At 39.6% G+C, this 22,137-nt stretch overlaps 1 protein-coding gene across 2 annotated transcripts; it reads right to left on the reverse strand.

Annotated features, from left to right (window-relative positions):
- Positions 1–914: 914 nt before the first annotated feature.
- Positions 915–19,341, reverse strand: TMEM106B (transmembrane protein 106B). 2 transcript variants are annotated; one of them, XM_027723214.2, is made up of 8 exons: positions 19,261–19,341; positions 15,855–16,076; positions 13,351–13,414; positions 11,868–12,027; positions 10,892–11,032; positions 10,754–10,803; positions 7,373–7,426; positions 915–6,693 (listed from the first exon to the last, which is right to left on the reverse strand). In XM_027723214.2, exons 2-8 carry the CDS (start codon positions 16,072–16,074, stop codon positions 6,555–6,557), a joined length of 828 nt encoding a protein of 275 aa, XP_027579015.1. In that variant the 5' UTR covers positions 16,075–16,076; positions 19,261–19,341; the 3' UTR covers positions 915–6,554. The 2 variants fall into 2 exon arrangements, with proteins under 2 accessions (XP_027579015.1, XP_039244565.1); XM_039388631.1 differs by having other exon boundaries at positions 19,258–19,287.
- Positions 19,342–22,137: the final 2,796 nt, after the last annotated feature.

A 22,137-nucleotide genomic window follows, 5' to 3' on the forward strand; every position in this document is an offset into this window, starting at 1 on the left:
GTAAAGAGATCCACTAGTTGAAACAAAACACGAAAATCTCTCTACATACTAAGACATACTAACTCATTAGTTATCCAGACCAGAAATCTGATGTAGCAGTCATGAAACTACAACAGGTTTCTCCAGGAGAAACCTTAAAAATAACCCCTAAGGTTTTCCAAAATATCTGTGTAAGAATACTTCTAACATTTGAATATTAGGAATGTTCCAAAGCCATGTTCTTTGTTGCCCAGTTTTTAAAGATTAAAGCTTTTAGGTGATAATCAATGCCTAATATAACTTTGCAAATAGCTGTAACTGGGTCTGGATGAGATGGAGTTAATTTTCTTCACAGCCCTCCCCCCCTAGCTCTCTGCTTTGTGTTTGTGGCTAAAACAGTGCTGATAACACACCAGCAGTGTTTTGGCTAATGCTGAATGGTGCTCATACAGCACAGAGGTTTAATTTTTCATTGCCTTCTCTTCCTCCCCACCCTTCACTCTGCCCAAACCTTCAGGGACTAGGCTGGGGATGGTCAAAAGCTGAGAGGGAACACAGCGAGGACAGATGCCCCCAACCAACCAACAGGCTATTCCACATGGCATCATGCTCAGCCATAAAAGCTCAGGGTGAAGAGAAAGAGAGGCCATTCAGAGTTATGGTCTTTGTCTTCCTGTTATAAACACCTGCCTGCTGGGAGGAAATAAATTCCTTTTTTTGCTTTGCCTGTGCACATAGCTTTGCTTCTCCTATTAAACTGTCTTTATCCTGACCCAAGAGTTTTCTCGCTTTTGTCCTATTTCTCTCCACCACTGGGTGGAAGAGTGTCAACCCAGTGGAAGGCTGGCAGAGGTCAACCCACCACAGCAGCCCAGGTTTGAACTCAGCCACTTCAGTAGCTCAGTCAGACAACACTAATTCATTCACATATGGTGTTCAGCTTTCAGATACTTCAGTTTATTACAGACTTAACACAATAAAACATAGTATCAAAAAAAAGTAGATTGCAAAGTTTTCACATCATGGAATGCCAATAGTTACAAAAATTGAAGTCATACCATTGAAGATACATGAAAATTAGTGAGAAAATATGGTCAGATGGGGGGAAAACTTGTGGGAGACAGGGAGGAGGAGAAAAAAAAATATTAAGTCAGTTAAAAAAAGAAAAAGGAGAGATACATGATCCAAGCTTTTTAAATAGAAAATTTAATATCATTCTTTGAGTCAAACAATCCCATCTAGAAACATATACTCATAATGAAGTTAACTCCAGAATCTGAACCTCTAAATAACAAGATTCCTTGTCCCAGTTAACTTATATTAAGACAGCTTGTGTCCTACAAGTCATTCCAAAATACCCTTTTACTTCTAGAGTGTTTATCATGCTTAAGTGGATGGATTGTTTGCTACACAGTTACAAGAACATCTTAAGTTACAAAAATAGTTATCACTCATTAGTATTTCTATACATATCTTAAGCTGTTATATGCACACTCTGTACAGTGGATGTTAACAGTAGTTAAATTTGCTTCCTTAAACAAAACAAAAGAACTAAATCACTGACAGATCCAAAATATTCAGGCACCATAATACACTCACATGTCTGGTACTAAACAACCCTGCCCATGCAAAGCAAAAGCAGTTTCAGTTCCCAGGAGACATACACATCTACGCTGTAGGACCCTTGTGATGGTTGGTGGAAGAGGACAGTCTGAGGATCAGGACAGTCTCTCACTACACTGCCAAGCATTCAGGTTCCATGCAGATTCCCGGACAACAGGCCTCCCAAACTGGTGGAGAATCAGGCTTACGTGGCAAGAGCTGTAGGGCAGCAGAACTACCCCAAACTAGCCCTCTGGTAATGACCAGAACTCCCCAGCTAAAGATAAAATAGGAAGGTGACTTCTCCAGTGGAATAAACGCTGAGTGTTTCCCATAGCCAAATTATTGTTTCCAACATGTTTTGGTTAGGTTTTATTCCTTCCTCCCAAGGCCAAAATAAAAAAATCTAAACTGTTTTGCATGATCAGGGCCATTACAAACCAAATATTTTGCTGGTTGCAAGTAGTCCATTACTGAAGTATGTTGGTTGCACTCGCATTATTTATCCCTCCCTTTCAGAAGTAATAGTAAGCCAGGAAGCATTGCTAGGGTTGTGGCTTTTTGTTAGACAGACAAGTAAAAAAAATAGTTCTTAGAGGTACCACCATTAGTCTTAATAATCTCGTAACATTTAAAGTCCAGTTCAACTGACATTCCACTTCATGCCACTGCCCAACTCTGAAACAGGTCACTCATTTCAGAAGGTGCCGTCTAGGAACATACAGATGTTCTGCTACAAATTTGGGGGGTGGGAGGGATGGGAAGAAAAACAAAACCACAACTACCACTCCCACAAAAAACAAGGAAGCCTTAAGTGCTGAATAAGAGATAACACTATTTCTTTTTTAACTTTTTCTGAATCTAGAAGCTTCTCTCATACTACTCCAAGCACCATGCTTTCCATCATGAGGGCACAACACTTCAGTCAGAAGGTTAAAGACCCTAACAGTTCAATCAAGCATTTAAGAGATTTGGTGCTTAAATGGTTCCATTTATACACCACACACTAAAAGCCCAGGCATGTTTGCAATGTACTACAATGAAAAATATATTCACTTGCAGAACTTCAAGGACAATTTGAAGCAAAGTAAACTAAGGCGTGTACTTAAGTCTGCCAACATCAGATCGCAAAATATAAACACTACAATGTTAAAATCAAGGTCATGCACACATCAGAAGTGCATTAAGAATTTCAAAGCTATCCACACAGAAAAAAGATACTTATGCTTGTCTTCATGAAAGATTAAGAACTAAGCAACTATCCCCTAAATATCAAGATGATCAAAGAAATGATGAATGAGCTTCTACAGGCCTTTCCCCACACCAGGAATTGAAGAGTGAGTGTCAGGTACTACATCTTTTAGTAAGAGCACTTCTCTTTAAATCTCTCCAAAAAGATATTTGAGTATTGGATCTTTGATGGTTTGGTAGCTTCATCAATTCATTTATTTATTTTTAAAGCAACATATTTAAAATGTACAATAATTTTGCTCTCCAATGCCAAATAGCCAACATTTTATGCATTTAGGTGTTCCATACTTAAGTTATGATTTTGAAATTTTACAGTTATTCTATACAGAATACATTAAGCTGATTTTCAATAGTGCCATTACAGTGCAACATCTGGACCACTGTTATAAGGCGTAACTAACAGAGCTTCCATTTTAAAGTGCAACAGGTTTTGGTACAGGAATTGCTACAAAGAATTCAAGTGAAAACAACTCTACTAGAAATAAACATACTATGATGCCAGTATAAAGGTATTTTATAGTATTAGAAGGTTATGGGGATATTACAAGTGAAATATGAAGCACTTCAGAAGAAATCCTTCAGAAACTATCTATCTTACACACATGAAGACAAGTCAGGAAAAAAACACAATTCTTCAAGCTCATTTTCTGGAGAGAATTTGTTCTTATTTATAGTGAACTGAAAGGTTTGCCTTTTTTAATTTTAAAATCAAGATAAAATAAATGTGAAAAATGACAGGTTTGTCACTTGGATCTATTCTGATACCTTGTTTAAAAAGTTATACAAGTTAATAGAGTTCCCTTGATCTCTTAGCATGTTTCCAAGGTCAGCCACATAAATCTAGTCTAAGTTAAGTATTCACACAGATGTTTACTTGCTTATCTGATGAGATGTTATACTAAAATTAGTAGATAAATTAGAATACTTGCCTTGTTTGGTTAGTAATATGCTGACAGTTATGCAAGGAGATACTAACACCTGCAGAACCTTAAGCCTGTTACTGTTACTCTTACTTCTCTCATACTGACTTAATTTGAGAATTCAACAGGACCTTTAACCCACACTTTATTTTTAAGGTAAGAACTCTTCATCATTCAGTAAGTCTACCACGAATTGATGGTGTTGAAGTTTATATCCATTAGATATCCTAGAGGACAAAAACTGAGTTGTACCTTTCCCCTTCTGACACATACACGGAAAGAATAACTCCACTCAATTCTTTAATTTGAATTAATCAACACCAAGCACTACATGCAAGGTTAAGATCTACAGATTTAAGTATGTATTTTGCTCAGCATGTCTGCCCAAAATTTCAAAAGTCAGTTTGAGTCTCAGCACTGCATAAAGTGTAACCTCCTCTTGCCATGCTTGTTCAAAAGCAGCATTCACTACTGTCACCAAATAATTTTGTCATTGTGCTATTCCAGTTATTTTAGACTACCTTTCACCCTTGGAAGAAAAAAAATATTTTAAATGAATGTAAATATCTGCCTAGAGCTGCTTTCTTCTTTTCTCTTTCAAAAAACCCAAACAAATAACAACCCCCAAACAAACAAAACCAACGCTCTAGGTCTAAATACTCAGGCCTAGAAGAAAATGCCTGCGTCGCTTGCTGGCTGACTTCAGATCTAACATGATTTAAATTAGAATTCTCTCCCTGCTCTCCAACATAAGCAAATCTTCCTACAACAGGTAACATCGAAAAGTTAACCCCTCTGCTTTTAGCCAGCTCTCCACTATCCTGGTTTTTAGTTATCACCTTTCAGACAAGCTTATCCATGCATTTTAGCAGCCACAGGACTGAACCTCATCTATACCCTAGAAAGACTAGTCAATTGTGAACTAGTTTCCCTCACGATTGCAAGCTGTAATAAAGAATGCTTACTTTCAAGGGCCAAAATTCAAGAATAATTTTCAGAATGTAACTACAGGAAGTCATCCAAATTGACTACTCCAATTCCAGAAATTCTCTAAAGCCAAAACCTGACATCATCATCTTATCAAAAACTATATGAAACTCACAGTTCAGGTTCCAAAAGTTTTCAGAGACTGTCAGAGTAAGTGCTCATAGCATTTCAAACAAAGAAGGGTTTTTTTGGTTTTGTTTTGGGGGTTTTTTTGTATGGTTAAGTAATGCCTCCTAAGTAAGCCTTACATCATTGATATTCTTTCCCCCATCCATCCCCTTAGGTCCATCTAAGAGAGGCCAGTAAAGAAAAGAGTAATGTAGACATTTCTCTTGACTGAAGTACTGGAGCATCAGAGATTGTTAGGGGCAAGAAGTTACCCAGCAGCTTTTTTCCATAGTGTTTATTGCTAATTCATTTTGTGTAACTTATTTCCAGCAGAAGGGCAGGACAAAAAACACAACATCTATTTAAAAAAAAATATCATTCACTAAAATGCAACAGTCTCAACATTACCTTTTTATAGCTGCATCTTATCTAATTCAGAAATAAACCAATCCTGATCTAGTTAATTAAAACATTTTGCACCCAACCCTTAGAACAGTTGGCCCTAAGGAGTTAAGTAACTTTGGACCCAAAATTTATAATCACCATAATTGATAAGAACCCTGGAAATTCTCACCGTGCAAACTATGCTATTTACTACTGTGAGTCAGTCTTGCAATTACATCAGCATTTACCCTTACGGAAAGGATTGCTGCGTTTTCCCTTAACTTTGATGTGAACTGTGAGTGCTCTGGAGATACAGTAACTACTGCATTTGCTTACTGAGCCTGTGCAAGAAATAAGCACAACCAAACATATTAACACTCAGAAGTAGCTTAAATACACAGTATATTAAAACAATAAAAATCATGAAAATTTACATGAAGTTCTCCAAACCTGTGCTTAAAGTTTCCCATCTAGTTCCAACTGCACAATATTGATTTTCATAGCTATTCTCAAAAGTTTACTATAAAACACACTGGCAAAGCCTCTACTTACTAATTTTCTACAGTCTTGAATTTTTCCTTTGTCAGTAATTGTTGTGGGGGTTGTTTTTTGTTTAGTTTTAAACCCGACTTTAAATTTAACAATGTACATTCTCCTTATAACATCCCAGAGGTAGCAGGAGGGAATAAGAATGATTCTAGAAGTTGCACATTCAAGTGCAGTGTCATCCAAGAGAGCTTTCATGGCTTTCACAGACTGCATGTCACCTCTAATCATGTATAGCAAACAAAAACATAGAATCCCAAAATAAAGAACTATTGTCACTGGGTTACTAATAGAAGTTTCACACCCAGATACTTTAAAGTAATCTTGTTATTTAAGTAGTAATACTGCCTTTTTCAATAGTCAAATATCAAGAACTGAAGTATAATCTTAAAATTTATAATTTTTTTTAAAATGCTCATTAGTGACACATTTCACCTAAACACAGACATAAACACAGTTACTCTAAGATGATGTACCACACTGCAAGGAAAGGTCCCAGTTCTGTTCAAGAATCCAATATTCCCCCTCTCCCTCCCACCACACAACTTGACAGAGGTGCTTACAGTAACAGAAAGCAAACAGAAGGAAAAAACACAACACTTAAGTGCGCCTATATACATTTTGCACCTCTTCCCTCCTTGTATCTAAAGCGAACAGGTCACCATGTTTGCTATGCTGTACATTGCACGTACTCTCCCCCTCATGTAGTACCAGTCCTATCCAAAGGATCTCTGCAAGCACCGACAGCAGTCATTCCAGACCAACCAGCAGGTGCTTCTACTGTGGAGGTTGAAGTACATTTAAATATTCTGACTGGCCCAGCTGATAGGTCGTGTTTCCTCCACAGTCCACATACTGATATCTCTCCTGGGATGTTTGCTCAGAGTGGCCAAAGTACGAGGTTGTCACTGTCACTCTTAAAAAGACAAAACAGAAGAGATTTTGAGTTTCCTATTCTAAAAATGTGCTGTTATACTACTAGGGTTTTTAAGGAGAAAGTTTTGGAACAAAACATGTTATAAATAAATTTAAAAACATTAGTAATTTACCACTATAGATTTTCTCCATACAAGACATCTGGTTCCCTGAGTACACACTTTTTTTTCTGAAGATGCTAAAGCTGAGGTTTGCTCATAATATCTTTTTAAGTGATGAGAAAGCAAATGCTTAGAGAAGTCATCGTATGCCTAGCCTAAACACAGACCCCTACAACCCACCATGCTGAAATTTATGCAATGTCACTCTGACAGAGTACTAAAGCCTGTAACTCCTTCAAGATCACAAAGTTCTCAGCAAGTTCTGAACAGTGGCTGATACACAAAGTCATTTTAAAGTCTTTGAGACATTAGTAGCTCCACAGGTACAGCCCAACTGCAGAGCAGATACAGTAACAACAGTTCTGTTTATTTGAGTGTCTTTACACCACCAGAACCTGTCAAAAGGCCTGGTTCAGTTTCAAGAACTAGAAAGCACGCTGATTTCATTTTATCTATGATGCAAAGACTCCAGGATTAAATATTTCTAAGTAATATTTTGATAACAATTACACAGCTTCTAAAATTTTTTCCAACAAATAGGAAGTTTGCCATACTTACTGCATCATCACCACTATGTTATGTACTTTGATAGATGGTAAAGTACAGAAGTCACTGCAAAAAAAGAAAAACAATTATTGGATTTGCATCAAACCTTTCAAGGTAATTATCTAAAAAGCAAGACTTGTGGCTTCAACTGGAAATTCTGACAGAGACTACAGAGTTGGTAGCAATGGCAATAAAATCACTTGCTCTAAGTCACCAGCAGTTACTGTATGGTCATCTAGATCTATTTTATATACACAGTCTTGCTTTCACAGGACAAATCTAAACGTGTGTTTGCTTACATATAATGCCTGCCAACAGAACTGTCCTAAGAAACTGTTCACTCCATCTTTCAGAAGCTAAAAAAGTTAACCTAAACCACTACATTAAAGCCTGTTGATATCACTTTGCCACTGACAAAGACTTTCAGTATGAAGGGATACAGAAATAATTTGCTGCAACTCCACTTCACGTGGAATTCTATATATAGAAACTTTACAAGAAAAGATCAATGTTATGCAAACTTTAGCATTTTTCCAGGTAAAGTCAGCATTAAAAACCCCCCTCAAACATCCTGAAGGCACTGTTATTCCTGCTCAACACGTACCAACAACTTAGGAAAGTCCCTTTTATTTTTTGCACTCATCCACCTCTACATTATGCAAAGTAACGTTTAACCAATATACAGAGATTCTAAAGTCAAGGTTATTGTTCTCTTGCAAGAAAACCTTTTCAGAGTGATGTTTTCTGACACACGCCTACGTACCAGTTATACAAAGCACCATGTAAGAGCATATTTTTAACCCCCACTTCTTAAATCATTTGCTCTTGGGCACCAATCTATCAGCTCTAGAATGAAAACCATGTGATCAGTGCAGTAAGACTGCATGGCAGCCACCACAACATTTTGGTGGTCAACGCCGTGGTCATTCTTCCCCCTTGCACCAACAAACATACAATATAGTATTAAACAGTGAATGAACAAAGGTGATCCAAATTGTAAGAAAATACAAATCAAACAGTTTGGTATTAAAAGCTGTTTTATATCTGTACCAATGTCAAACATTTTGATTTTGTTTTCCCTGCTAGGCTTAAATCAGAATTTAGTTAGACCGTAATGCCAGATATCCTCAGTTAATGTACTTTTCTAATCCAAAATATAGACAACCTGTAACACAATATAAAGCCAGCTCACATACAATAGTACATACTGGCTGACAAGCAGAGAGGGGCAACACCAACATGTTGGGGTTTTTTTAAGTCAAGATCAGATGAAAATTAATCTGCTTTAAAAAACAAACCACAAACCAACCAAATAAAAAAAATACCAACAAACGCTACACAGCACAAAACTGTAGCTAGGAAACTACATTGAAGGTGAACTCCACATTGAGCCAGCTCTCTAAAACAGATGTGGAAATGCCCTGTATGATGTTGATTTCATCATGCAGGTTGGCTGAATGCAGACACTTCACGTCATTGAGAATCTCTGGTATTCAACCTAAGCTGACTTTACAGGACACACACTCTCTGGGATCCAAACCTGGGAGCTAGGACTAAAGCAAGACCTAAATTAACTAGCTGGGGAAACACTGAAATGTGATCCACTGTAAAATCCCCCAATGCTATAACCCACAACACTATCTGTATTAGAAAGATAAGCCCAGGGCCTTCCTATTTTTGTGTGGAGAAAAAACCCAAACACAGAAACAAATACAAAACCCTAGTAAGACAAGCTGAAGCTATCTTGGCTAGGTATTCAAACAAAGGAAGCTCACTTGCTGTCTCCAGGGTTGCTCCATACAGCAAACCCAGGTTTCCAGACTCACAATACAGTGGAAGGAGCAGAAACCCATCAACAATAACTGTCAACAGCTCAGGGGAGTCAACTAATAACAACTGTATAACATATAGAAAATACGGAGAAAATGAACAGCTATAATTTTGTATGTGGCTCATGTTCTTTTTCGTACATTTCAAACACATGACAGCAAAGTTAGTGAGTGCTACTCACTAGGACCTTGCTCTAACAGCCTGTACAAGAACTTAACTGACACAAACTTCTAGAGTCATGGGTCTCTTCACTAAGCATAGTCCATGCTTAGTGTCACTGTGCTGAAGCAACAAACATTCTCACACATGTACAAATGACCTACTAGTCTGCTCTTCTAGCAACATTCACAAACAGTCCTGAAGGAGGGCAAGTTCACCTTACAGCCTGCTGGCACTGATGCATTACAGCTTCACTGTTTCTACTGCACAACATACCTCCAAGCTGGACCAGTGACTGCATCATTGTTCCACACTACTGTTGCCAAGGCTCCAAATGTCAAGCAGAAGAGTCTGAAAGCCAGTCAGTTCAGGCTACAGACAGCTTCTGCCTATCTATATCTTTTTACACATCCAAAGCCATGCAGGTTTTTCTAAGGCTAGCCATCAGCTTGCAGGGGAAAGTTGCAGCTAATGTTGGGAACAGACTCTCAACAGCATTACTGAAGTTAAGGCCACAGTACTGACCATGAAAGTTTCAATGTATTATTGCACCAGAAGCACAACTAGGTAGGTATTAGCATGACTTCTATGAAGGCTATGAAGTTTATTTATTCCTCATACATCCAAAGAGTGACCAGATTCACAGGATGCAGTGTTTACATTAAGCTACCTTACATGCTTTTAAAAGGTGACAGAAGTTCAACACTTTCCATTTATTTAGAATTTGTGCCCCTCTTGCTATTTCATACCTATTTCAATTTATTCCAACACTGCAAAACTAGAAGGTTCTCCCCCACTCCGAAGGGGCTGTCATCCACTGGAACTGCACACGGACCTGAAGTCTCAATAGTTAACTCTTTCTTTTCAATCTGCATTTCAGTGTAAGAGAACTAACATTTAGCTTTTTTACCAAGACACGATGAGCTAACAGTCTGTTGGACAAATGAACTTTCAGAAGCTATGAATAAAACCACACAAAGGGCAGGCTGTAAATACTGCTTACTATTGTATACACATGGTCTGAAGAAAAGAAATACAAATTAGTCTTTAATTTGTATAGTATTAAATACAAATTTTCTTCTACTGCAGAGAAAGTTGTAGGAAAGTTACTAGAGAACCTGTTAGGGGAACCCACCTGCACCTTCACCCTCCAAAGCAGCTATTGTCAAGGCCTAAATCATTTGGAGAGAAACAATTTAAAGGGCTAAGTGCCAGGTACAGGAAGTCACTATATGAAATTATTGAAACAACTGTGGTTGAACTATTCTTCAGTACTATTAAACTTTAAGAAAATGCAACAACATCTCTGCAAGCAGACTTATGCTAACTTTGGAAAAAGTTGCTTTTAACACCATTGCAATTTTTAATAAGACTCATGTGATATTTAGAGGTGAATATACTTACAACATGTAGCTCATTTCATCTTGTATGACCGTGGGCACCATATAATCAATCTAAAAAAGAAAGTAATGAAAACACAAATGAGTAGATCTATATATGAAGATTAACATGTATTCAACTTTGAAAGCCTCTACTACTTACCTGTTTCATATCCAGAGGACCAATGTTGGTGATGTTGTTTAAACGTGCTTTGCCAATAACTGTTTTTGAAAACTGAACTTGGGCTGTGATATTTGCCACTTCAACAGAGTAATAGTTGTTATTCGTTATATTTAGTGTGTTCTGAAAAAAAACAAACACAAAACATTAACAGCTAATCCATTCTGTGTATCTTCATGAGACACACAGAGAAAGCATTTTGAAACTTGTGCATGAGACAGTAACACCTGAAATTATGCAAGTAAATTTTCTTGCTTGCTAGGATTGTGGGGAGGAGTGATGTAATGGACCATCACTTAACTCCTTTCTCAGGATTTGTTCAGTGAATATATTGAGCAGCACAAACTTCTTCACAACTTCCCTGGTGACAACCCTCCACTGCAAATACTGAATTTCTTCCTATCCTCAATTATTCCTTCCAGGAAATTTAGCTATCAGAGGACCCTTTTCTCCCAAGGCAGTTTTGCTTTATTTAAAATGAAGAACTCTACCAAAAGTCTTTAGGTAACCCTGGATTGAGTGCATTACCAAGAAGTCAAAAACCATGCGGAAAGAACTCCTTTACGTTATAAGGTGGATAAGAAATCATTTTTCCTCAGCCCCAATTTTGACAAATGCATAATACAAGGGTAGTATCAAATAGTATTCCTACATAGACACATTACCTTTCACTTATATTCCAAAAATAATGCAGGAAACTCCAAAATCACTGTTCCCATGAAAAAAAAAAGTCCCAGTGTTAGCTTGTAATTCCAGTTCTATTAGCTGTAGATACAGGAACAAGCCACAGCAGATACAGTTACACTTTTCCAACTGGTCATTTTAGCTGCTTCTATTTCTTAAGGCACTGACTAAGCTTGTCAGCTAGACCAGAACTTCTATGTATATTAAACTATCACTATCACTATCTCTTGATGCATTATTCAGTACAAATATCCAAAGAGACAGTCAGACTTACCGTAATATTTAGATATATTATACGTCTACCCTGTTCGTAAGTGACATACACTGACTTCACACCAACGTACTGAACGTCAATTGAGCGAGGAAACAAGAAAAATACAGCCAACCCAGAAAGCAGTAAGCATACAGTTACAGAAGCAGTCACGTAGAGCTTTCTGGAGAAAAAAAGAGCACATTTCAGAGTCAAAAGCACGTTAAACAACAGTGGCATGCTACTTTCTGTAAGTGATAAGTAGCAGGACTAGTCAATACAAGTAATTCAGTCTATTTCTAGCTTCCAATAGCTTCTAAAAGGGAAAAAACAGCTATGCTGCACTTCACATCTATGTATCAAAACAGCTGTTACTCTTGTTTATACATCAGAAATCACATTTCAAACCACAGTTATTCCAACACTTGTAACTTATAGAGAAAAATGGAAGAGATAAATATTTTTGTGTTTTGAAACAAAAGCACTTCCTCTTAACATTAATTTATAGCACAACTTCTGTCATTCAGCAGAACTCTTGCACAACACACTCAGAAAGCAAAATAAAGCTCTTATGACAGAGAATCCCAACTTTCAGGGAAAGTGTTAGACTCCAGATAAGGAGCAGGAAATTCACAATTAACCTAATTGTGTGGGTGTGGGTGGGCGGGGGTGTGTGTGTGGGTGAGATAATAAAAAACCCCACCCACAAATAAAAGACTCTACTGTAGCTCCAATTTTGTCAAAATTAGAACACTACAGTAATACATTTCAAATTTGTACTAATGTTACATCAGGTGTATGATCAGAATATATTATGTGAAGTTACTGTATTTTTTTTTCCTGGTGATCATTTCTGTTTACTACAGAAACATCAAACATTATCCAAACATTAGAGAAAACAAAACAAACAAAGAAACAAAAACAAAACTAAAAAACAAAACCCAAAATGTGTCAGAGCAAGAAGCCTTGAGTATTGTAATGAAACCTTTAAGTAGATCCTAGGAAAAAAATAAATATACTGTATCAGAATGATGAATTTGTTGACTTTACTACTTGCAAAAATCAGAACTTTACAAATTAATTTTAGGTGACTTATTTAGTAGTAGTGGCTCAAAGAAGCAATCACTTAACTCAGACTTCAACAGTAAAGATCTATCTGCTTAGGTCAATTAAGATACCACAGAGATTGATAAATACTTGCATCATTACTGTAAACACACAGATAAATATCTATATGAATAGGTCATACAATATTACTTAGCTTTGTACTTAGCTAAGACATACTGTGATGGAAGTAAGCACACCTGTTAATAAATAACTCTCCTGAAGTTAGAGGTTAAGACTGACATAACTCATGATAAGGGTTCTTTCAGTACAGAATGCAAGAGAACATTCCAGTGATCTCAGCTTGATTCTTCTTATCACTATCTCCTTTAAATTCTTGAATTTTAACTAGAAGAGAATAATTAACTGTAAATCCATGTATGACAAGTAACCATTAACTTACGTTCTTCTTGGCCTCAGTCTCTGATCACTGTATGGAATTAATGCTACCAGCTGATTTTCCTGCCCTGAAAACAAAAACACCCTTTAAGAATTTAAGCAAAGAATAAGTATTGTTGCAGTTTTACCTGAGTGCCCACTGTGACTTAATGGCACCAAAGAATAAACACTAATGATAAACATTTAAATTCCGGATAATCAAATCAAATACTACTGCAGCTTCTGTCATTTTCTAAAATAGAGCATGGATTGCACAACACAGAGGAAAAAACACCAAGTCTGCAAAGACCAAAACACCAATAAATTCCACCTCTGTGCTGCACGCATGCACAGGAGGCAGCTTGCCTCTGGCACCACTTCCTGGAGGAAAACAGATAGAACAGCTTTGAGCTCTCTGTGCCAGACCATATAAAGTCATAGGACAAAACATTCAGAAGCTTGGGCAGTAAGAACTGATACAGAAGGCATTCTTTATGTACTCTTCTGAAAAGCAGAAGTCAGGTTTGTTTAAAAAAAACCCCAACGAACAACAAACCCAAATTGCAACTACCATGTAACAATATGGATGGCCTTGGCAACACAAGTTACACACGCACTGCATTCACTGGTATATAAAACCATTTATCATGGTGCTGCTGGGCTGCAGCACCCTGTAAGTAAAAGCAAGTATCTACTGGAATTTCTCCAAACAACAAGTTATGTCACTAGACAGCATGTTTAAAAGGGGACTATCTTAACAGTAGAAGTAAAGAACACAGGCACAGATGAGTTGTTGAAAATACATGGACCACACCTGCCTATATAGCTTTTGCTCTTTGCTGTGGAACTGAGATTTGTCTGTATGAGAACAGAGGCCTCAAGGCCAAGTCATATTTGCACTTTTTAAGCCAAATGCAGAATTTGACCAAATCATCACTTAGCTAATTAAGCACTTGGAAGTAATTCCATGCTGAATCACTAAGCTAGGCAAAGCATGCTAACCAAGAAGGTACTAACATGTAAAACATCAACCTTCTAAAAAACTTCTACCAGTTTAAAACAAATTTTCATCTCTGCTTCAATTAAGCATCTTCAACCTTTGAACACAACAGCACAGTCCTGCTTTCATACCATATCATACTGAAAAAGTTAAAGCTTTCCAAATTACAAAGCATAATTTCACATATTTATTATAGTTCAGCCATAATCATGTATTATAGACTTACGACTCATGTAGTCATTCTGTGAACACTTAATTTATACCCTATTCCCTCAAAAAACCTCCAAACATTATTTTCTTCTTCTCTAAAGTACTAAGGAATAACTAAAAAGACAATGCTCTTAGTTCTAACAGCTCATTTAAAATTCTAGCTTTAATCACGTTATTTCATTAGAATGTATGGACAACATGCATGTTTTAATAGTTACTGCAAAATAATTACTTCAAAAAATAATTAACTCACATTTAAGTATTACATCTACAGATCCCACAGTCAAGAAATAAGCTTCAGAACACAGGAATCCCATTATTTCTGCATTTTAGCTAGCACGGTTTTGAGTAAAACTTGCTATTGATATTATCTAGTATTTCAAGTTAGCAAGCTAACAGAACAAACTTCCTTCTCTATAGTCTTTTGGTTAATATAATTTTTAGTTTCATAGCTTTTCCACACTTCAAATTTGCTAAATTCACTCCAATCATAGTATGAAGTTTAACAGCTAAAACACAAATCTCTTGTATTTACAACTGTTTAACTGTGTCCCCTGCCACTTACACATGAGACACAAGTATTTTTGAACTATATCATAACCTAATCTCACTGAGGCACATGTAGAAGGACACAGCACAGACATCACTCAGTTTTCCTGAGATGTTGGTCAAAATCAGTTGCAAGAGCTTTTACACCCAATAATCTGTTTTGGATAAGAGGTCTGGCAAAAGCAGATCCAAACACTAAATCTCATCAGTTCTCCCCCCCATCAAAGGGAAGATCTTGCAGCTGAAGCAGAAGACTGTCCCTTGGCCTGCTGTGTTTGTCACTCTCTCCTTCTGCCCACTTTCAGATATTCTGCATTCTCCTTTCACAGATTGCTTCCTAAATAGCTATTTAGGTGGCTTATCGTACAGAAGAAATGTAACAAAACAGCTCCATATCAAAAGGAAAAACAAAATATGAGGGTAAAGTGAAAAAAACCCCAGTTAGGTATGAAGACTAATGCTAGGCAACCTATTCTTTCCCTTGGCAGCCAAAGATACTATATATTTTCAACTCCAAAGCTGAGAAGAAAGAAACAGTAGCATTGTACAGACAAGTGAAAACCCAACACTGAACAGCAAAAACTGACCCAATTTTTTCCATTTGTGTAGTGTAATTGTAACAAAATACTTAGTCCTAAAAAGTCAAAAAGATGAAAAAACTGGAGTAGAAGGGCTATTTGTTATGAATTATTACACTTATAACTGCACATGGTTATGAAGCAAACTTATAAGTTAAAAAAGAAATTAAAAGAATAACAAAGAAAACTTACCTCGTGGAATTCTTCCCGTTCCCTGGCAAGTTGGGCAGGTGACACTGTCTCTTCCTGTAAATTCCACATAGGGAAACTGCGACACATCTCCACATCTGCTGTCCTCATTGTGCACTTCCGAGTGAACTAAACCATTCCTCACGTTATCAGACACTGAGCTTCCATCATAGCCATCTTCCTTGCATGTATGCATAGGCAGGTGAGAAAGTGATTTTCCCATGTCTAAAATAGAAGTCAGAAGAAAGTTTTCAGGGACAATGATTCAAACATGGCTTGTATTTAATTCCCCTGCCCCCTGTAACAGTTAGTCTATGGTCACAGTCTGACAAGACTCCAGGTCTCCTTTGTTCAGATCCCTTAAGACCTGCAAAGCACCACAGCCCTGTCAAGCTGTAAAGAACCTGAACTAACTGGGAGCTTTGTTCAGATCCTCCAATATGCGCAGGTTGAAAGGGGATCTATGAGAGGCTTTAAAGTTCGAAGGGTACAATCGCTGGCAAAAGTTGCAACAGTCTAGCAAGGCTTTTCAAAGGATTGTTACTGTACAGACTTTAACAGAACGCATCAACCTTTGTATAAAAGAAAAAATAAAATCAAGGTTGGGCTCCAGAAAGCAAGTTTGCAATTTTTAGTTAATTCTACACACACTACAGACCCAATTCTAACAAGTTTTTTAGGTTGGACTTGTTTTGATAACATGGAACCAGCTACTAGTTTCCAAGCTAGAAATACAGATATCCAGGTGTTTAAATTGATGAGCCCTTTTAACTCAAAAGAGGACTAATTCACAAGAAAGTCAAGTTAAAAATGGGAGTGAGTTTAACATAGTTGCTGCCAAGTAGCATTTATAAAGACTTATTAAAAAAAAAAAAAGCATTACTCACAAAAGCGTTTTTGTTACCTACACAAATTTTAACTTTTTTCTCATTACTGTAGCTTTTCAGCCATAACACTGAAACACTTTGAAATACAGAACAGTTGGATCTAAAGTCTGTAATAAACTGAGGCAAACAGAAACCTTCCCAATTTGCAACAGGTGGAAAGCAAACTCAAAGGTAAAAAAAAACCAAATCTGTACAGCAGTGGCAATCAGCTTATCCCCATAAGCCATTTTAGTTACTTAACACATAGGTACACCAGTCACTCAATTCATCACTGTCTGGGGGAACAGCATGATTTAAGGAGAACATGCAAAACTCCATTTTTTTTCCCATTAAGTGGCATTTTGAAAGCAGCATCTAGCAATTATCATGCTGGTTCACTGAAAGGAAGTCCTAAGAGTAAGATTAAGAGAGCAAAACAAGTCAGAATATTTTAAGCCAACCACTCAAGACAGAACAAATCTCAAATATGTTGATGGTAACACAAACACAACATTAATTCATTATATTGCCACAAAGGATAGGTGAACGTGGGAGCGGGAAAGTAAGTCAACAAATGCCAACAAGTCCCAGTTACTGCTCCAGCAAACATGCAGGATTTTTTTTTTCCATCGAGGTCATTAAACTCTCACAAGAAGGCAAAGTACTAACCCTTGTGCTGCTACTTTTTAAAACATTCTAAGTTTGAGAGCCATTCAATAATAGAAATTGTTGAACTGAAAATTAAAACTACCAGGCTGTTGAAAAAAAAAAAAATCCTGAAAAGGCTGCTGACAATTATTCCACAAGGGGTTTTTGTTTACTGTTCTCCTTGCAGCTGACCCACAGCCTTCCTGCTATGAAACTTGAGTCTTGCAGCTTAGGCAACAGCTGTCCCAGCTACAGGCCTGAAAGCTTATGGATCAATCCCTGGTGCTGTGGTGCTACAACTACACCCAACTTAGATGCTCTACTGACACTAGGCCCAGGCTATGTCTACATTAACAACTTAACACAGACCAAGCAGCAACTCTTTAAAAGAAACAGTCACTGAGCATCCAAAATCCACACTGCATCTCTTTTTGCGTGTTCATTCCATTGTCTAGACTGACAACACTCACTGGCAACTGGACTGCATCTTCTAGTTTTAGCTTCTTCCAAAAGGAAGAGTTCATGCACTCCCTGATCACACTGTGACATGAATCAAAGCGCAGCAGGCAAGGGTAACCAGGAATTCCTTTCAAGAGCACACCCTTTATTTAAATTAAAATACTGATGCATATGCATCCTTCAATGTCAACTCTACCTGAACTTCAAATAAGAAAACAGAGAACCATTTGCAAACAAAATTTGATCCTCCAACATACTTCCCCCCCCAACCAAGCCTAAACCATATTACAGCTTAGTAATAATCAAGAACATGTTGTTCTTTTATCCAGCACTTATATGCTGAAGAGTAGTAACTCTGAGAATATAACATCTTCGTATGTGACAGCCTCTATACTGTCACCAAAGCCAGAAACCCAACTTCCTTAATAGCTGGACTTTGATCCAGTCTCTCCCTTGTAATTGATGTCACACTTCAGTCTGTTTGGAGTTTCCTTAAATTCACAGTCTGTTAAAAACAGTTTGGTAAATTAAAAATGTTTTGATAAGCGGCTTTGTTTAAGACTGCACCCTTCAGATTGCTACAGCACTGTAAGATTATAGTATATAGACAAAACCCAAACAGTGTCGCAGACACACAGAACCACCACATCCTGTGCTACATGCAAGACTCGGGGAGGTGGGGGGAGGACACTTTTTGTTTATAAACTCAGTGAAACGTTATACGATCAAACTGAGTTGTTATACTTCTCCAGCAGGTTAGGGTGGCGTTCTTATCCTTTATATGCAAATACATAAACTTGAGATTACAAACCTACTTCTTTTTCAATACATCCAAAGATTTCGAATCGCGACCATCTCCTGCCCCATCAGCTGTGCCTTAATCATGAACATCACAAGCTCCTCCAGAGCAGAGCACGCAGCAGGGTAAGGCAGTGACCTGGCAGCCACAGACCTGCCCAGCATAGGTGGGCACGACCAGCGGTGCCTTTCATGACCCCTTGACAACCCCACCTCTCGAGCACTGCTTGCCCAGTTAAGGCTGGCGCTGCCAAAAACACGGGAGTCAAGAATCCCGGGATTTCAGGGTTTTCTCGCCCGTCAGCGCCAGCTGCTCTCGCAAACATGGCGAAGTCCTGGCCGGCAGGCTGGGACAGGGCCCGCCGAGCTCGGTGGCTGCCGGGCTGCCTCCGGCGCCCGCCCTCTCCGGGGGATCTCGGCACGGGAGCCACTCCGGGGCAGGGTAGGGGCAGGGTAAGGTCAGGCCAGGCCAGGCCAGGCACCCCCCGCCCCGCCGCGGGCCTGCCCAGGCCCCGCCGAGGCCCACAGGAGGCCGCGGCGACCCCCGCCCGGCGCAGCTCCGCCAGCGCCCCGCGGCCCTGGCCCCGCGCCGAGAGAGCCCTTCCCTTCCCTTCCCTTTCGGCCCCGTCCCTCCCCACCTGCGGCGCGGGCTCCGCTGCCGGGCCGGGCACGGCAGGAGCGAAGGCTCCCGAAGCGACGCTGCAGCCGGCGCTGAGCCCCGGATCGGGCGTGTGCGCAGCCGCGGGGCGGCGGGGGCGGCGCCGGGCCCGGCACATCCCGCCCTGTCTGTCCCGCCTGGCTGCGGGGGGAGCGTCGCTTGGCTCCCGCGTGGGCCGGGGGTATGGGGGTCACTGCTGTTCTCCTGGCAGGCCGGGCCGTGCCAGGCTTCCAGCTGGCGGGAGACTCGGGAACGGCACATAAACTACCCTCACTGGGCGGGGTGGGGGATGATCCCGCACGCGGGCATGGAATCAAGGGAAAGGGGAATGGGCTAATGGGGCAGCCCTGCTCCGCGGCGGAGGGAGATGGAGCGGGATTTCTCCCAGGGTTTCCGTGTCAGCTGTGGTTCAGAATCAGAATCAGTTAATTTGGAAAAGACCTCTGGAGATCATTGGGTCCAACCCATGACCAAACACCACTATGTCAACTGAACCATGGCACTCAGGGCACTCATGTCCAGGGACAGTCACTCCCACCACCTTCCCGGGCAGCCCATTCCAATGTCTAATCACCCTTTCTGTGAAGAAATTCTTGCTCATGTGCAAGCTAAACCTCCTCTGGGGCATCTTAGGACTATGTCGTCTCGTCCTCTTGCTCGTTCTCTTCGCTGCCCGCAGCTGGGTGCGCCCCCTCCTTCTCTCTGAAACTTCTTGGTACTTTGTGAGGCACCATCGCTATTTGCTGTGCCCCGTTTGGTGGCTCTGGTGGAAGTACCTCGTCCCGCTGTGCTCCGGGGCAAGGGAAATGCTCGAGGGAGGAAAAGCGACGTCAGGTCAGAAAAAAAAAAAAAAGTGTCAGAAACCGCTGCAGATTGGTTTTATAACTTGCATCATATTATACAAGGTTGCTTGTACAGCAGATATTTATCCAGGACATGAAATGTTATCCAAGCAATTTGCCAGAGCAAAATGAAGTACTTTGGAAGTGAATAACTCGTGATAGTCTTCGTGGTCCTGCCTCTGGTCCATGAAAACCTCTGCCCACTCTCTGTGACAAGACGGGAGATGGTTCCTCTGCGGGGATGCGGGGGCACCAAAGGGATAAGAGCTGTGCAGAGGGGACACAGCTCGGGAGGACCAGGAGGGGGACGAGGAAGGAGCTCTGCCTGGTTTGGGAACCTCGACCTAGCTGCAGGAATGAATCAGGCTGGGGGTAATCCTGTGATTCACACCATGTATTAAACTGCAAGAGCAAGGGTAGGGACAGGGTTCGAGGGAGAGAATGAGGAAGAGAGGTTCTTAAGACAACTTGAGGTGATCACGAGGCTGGGGCAGGGTGCCAGGCTGCTCCAGAGACTGGGAGGAGACAGGCTGCCTCCAGCAGCCATACAGAGCAGGTGCAGCTGTGACACCACCCACAGTACAGCCTTGCCAGCAGTGTGCCCAGCACCTGGCTGTGGGACCAGGATATGATCAGTACAGAAAATAACTTTCTCCCATCCAAAAATATGCTTAGAGAAAAGAAATCTGCAGGTATCTTTATCTAGGCCTATGCCAGCCCATTGTTTCCCTCTGTTACTAGAAAAAGCTGGCAAGTCTCACATCCCTCTGGTAGACGTTCACCTGAGTCTGTGAACTATCATTGTTCAAGGTTCCTGAGGTGCCCATATAAAGCTCTCTGTACAGCAAGATCAAAAATACTGTGGTATTTTGTGAGTCCTTAACTGCAAAATGGTGTGTGCAAGATACCTTGAACAGGTGCCTGGCATGCTTAGCACCTATATAGAGTTTATATCTTACCTTAAAGTATCAGCAAGTCCCAAATTTGCTAGGCTCAGGTCTGACTTATTTTCACTGGCTATTGGCTTTTGGGTCTGGCTCAACTTTATATTGATCCAGGAAGCACAAAGCAAAATGTAAAACATAGTCATAGTTTTTGGCTGTCCAAACAGAAAGCAATGCTGTCTTTGCTTTTTACATTGTTTTAAATAATAGTGGCAACCAGTCAGATTGACCTGAATCATCACACAATGGGGGATGTGCCAAAAAAGGTCTAAGAAAAAGGTTTTTAGAATAGCTTTGGGAGGTCACACTGAATTCTGGCAATTAAATTCTGTCAATACAAATTTATTCAAGAGAAATATTGCTAGTAAATTGTAATTAGCAGGGAGATTTTTACCAAATCAGGATTTTGTACCTTAAACTGCAGCAGTTTTCATCTAATACTTCCAGCCCTCAAACTATGTAAGGCATCATTCAGGTAACAATATTACAAGGTTACCTGAGACAGTGTTTCCCTTGCCCATGATAGAAGCAACAACTGAAATCAGTGAGGGCTTTAGAGATAGTTCTCTGTTACTGTAATCAATAGAGATGTTTTATATTAAAGACTTCTCACTACTTGCCATAGCCTTTCTGTAGCTTTGACACAAGCAGTATGGTTTGTGGTCTTTATCTCTTTATAGCTGTCATGATGAAAGGGAACATATCTCTGGCTATCTGTTTGCTTTGTGTTATTTTCACTTTGAAAGTACAGGTTAAAGATAGCATTGTAGAAATAGAAATCAAAACATTGGAAGGATCTGTCTTACCCTCAAGCTCATCCACATATCCTCAAGGTCATCTTAAATATAATTTATTTGGTATAAATAAATAATTCAATGGAAACTGAGAATGAAAAATAATATAAGGATAAAGTGTCACACCAATTGTGCAGTCTTGAAAAAAAAGAAAAATATGTGGTAACAAGAGGTACAAATTAGAAGCACATTATAAGTGCTTAAATATGTGATGAGGTGCTTAAACGTGTTACTGAAATGAGCCACTGAGGTTGGGATAATCACGACAGGGTTCCTG

Source organism: Pipra filicauda, unplaced genomic scaffold (assembly GCF_003945595.2).
Source record: "Pipra filicauda isolate LSUMZ 115617 unplaced genomic scaffold, ASM394559v2 scaffold66_size7647185_pilon, whole genome shotgun sequence".
NCBI lineage: Eukaryota > Metazoa > Chordata > Aves > Passeriformes > Pipridae > Pipra > Pipra filicauda.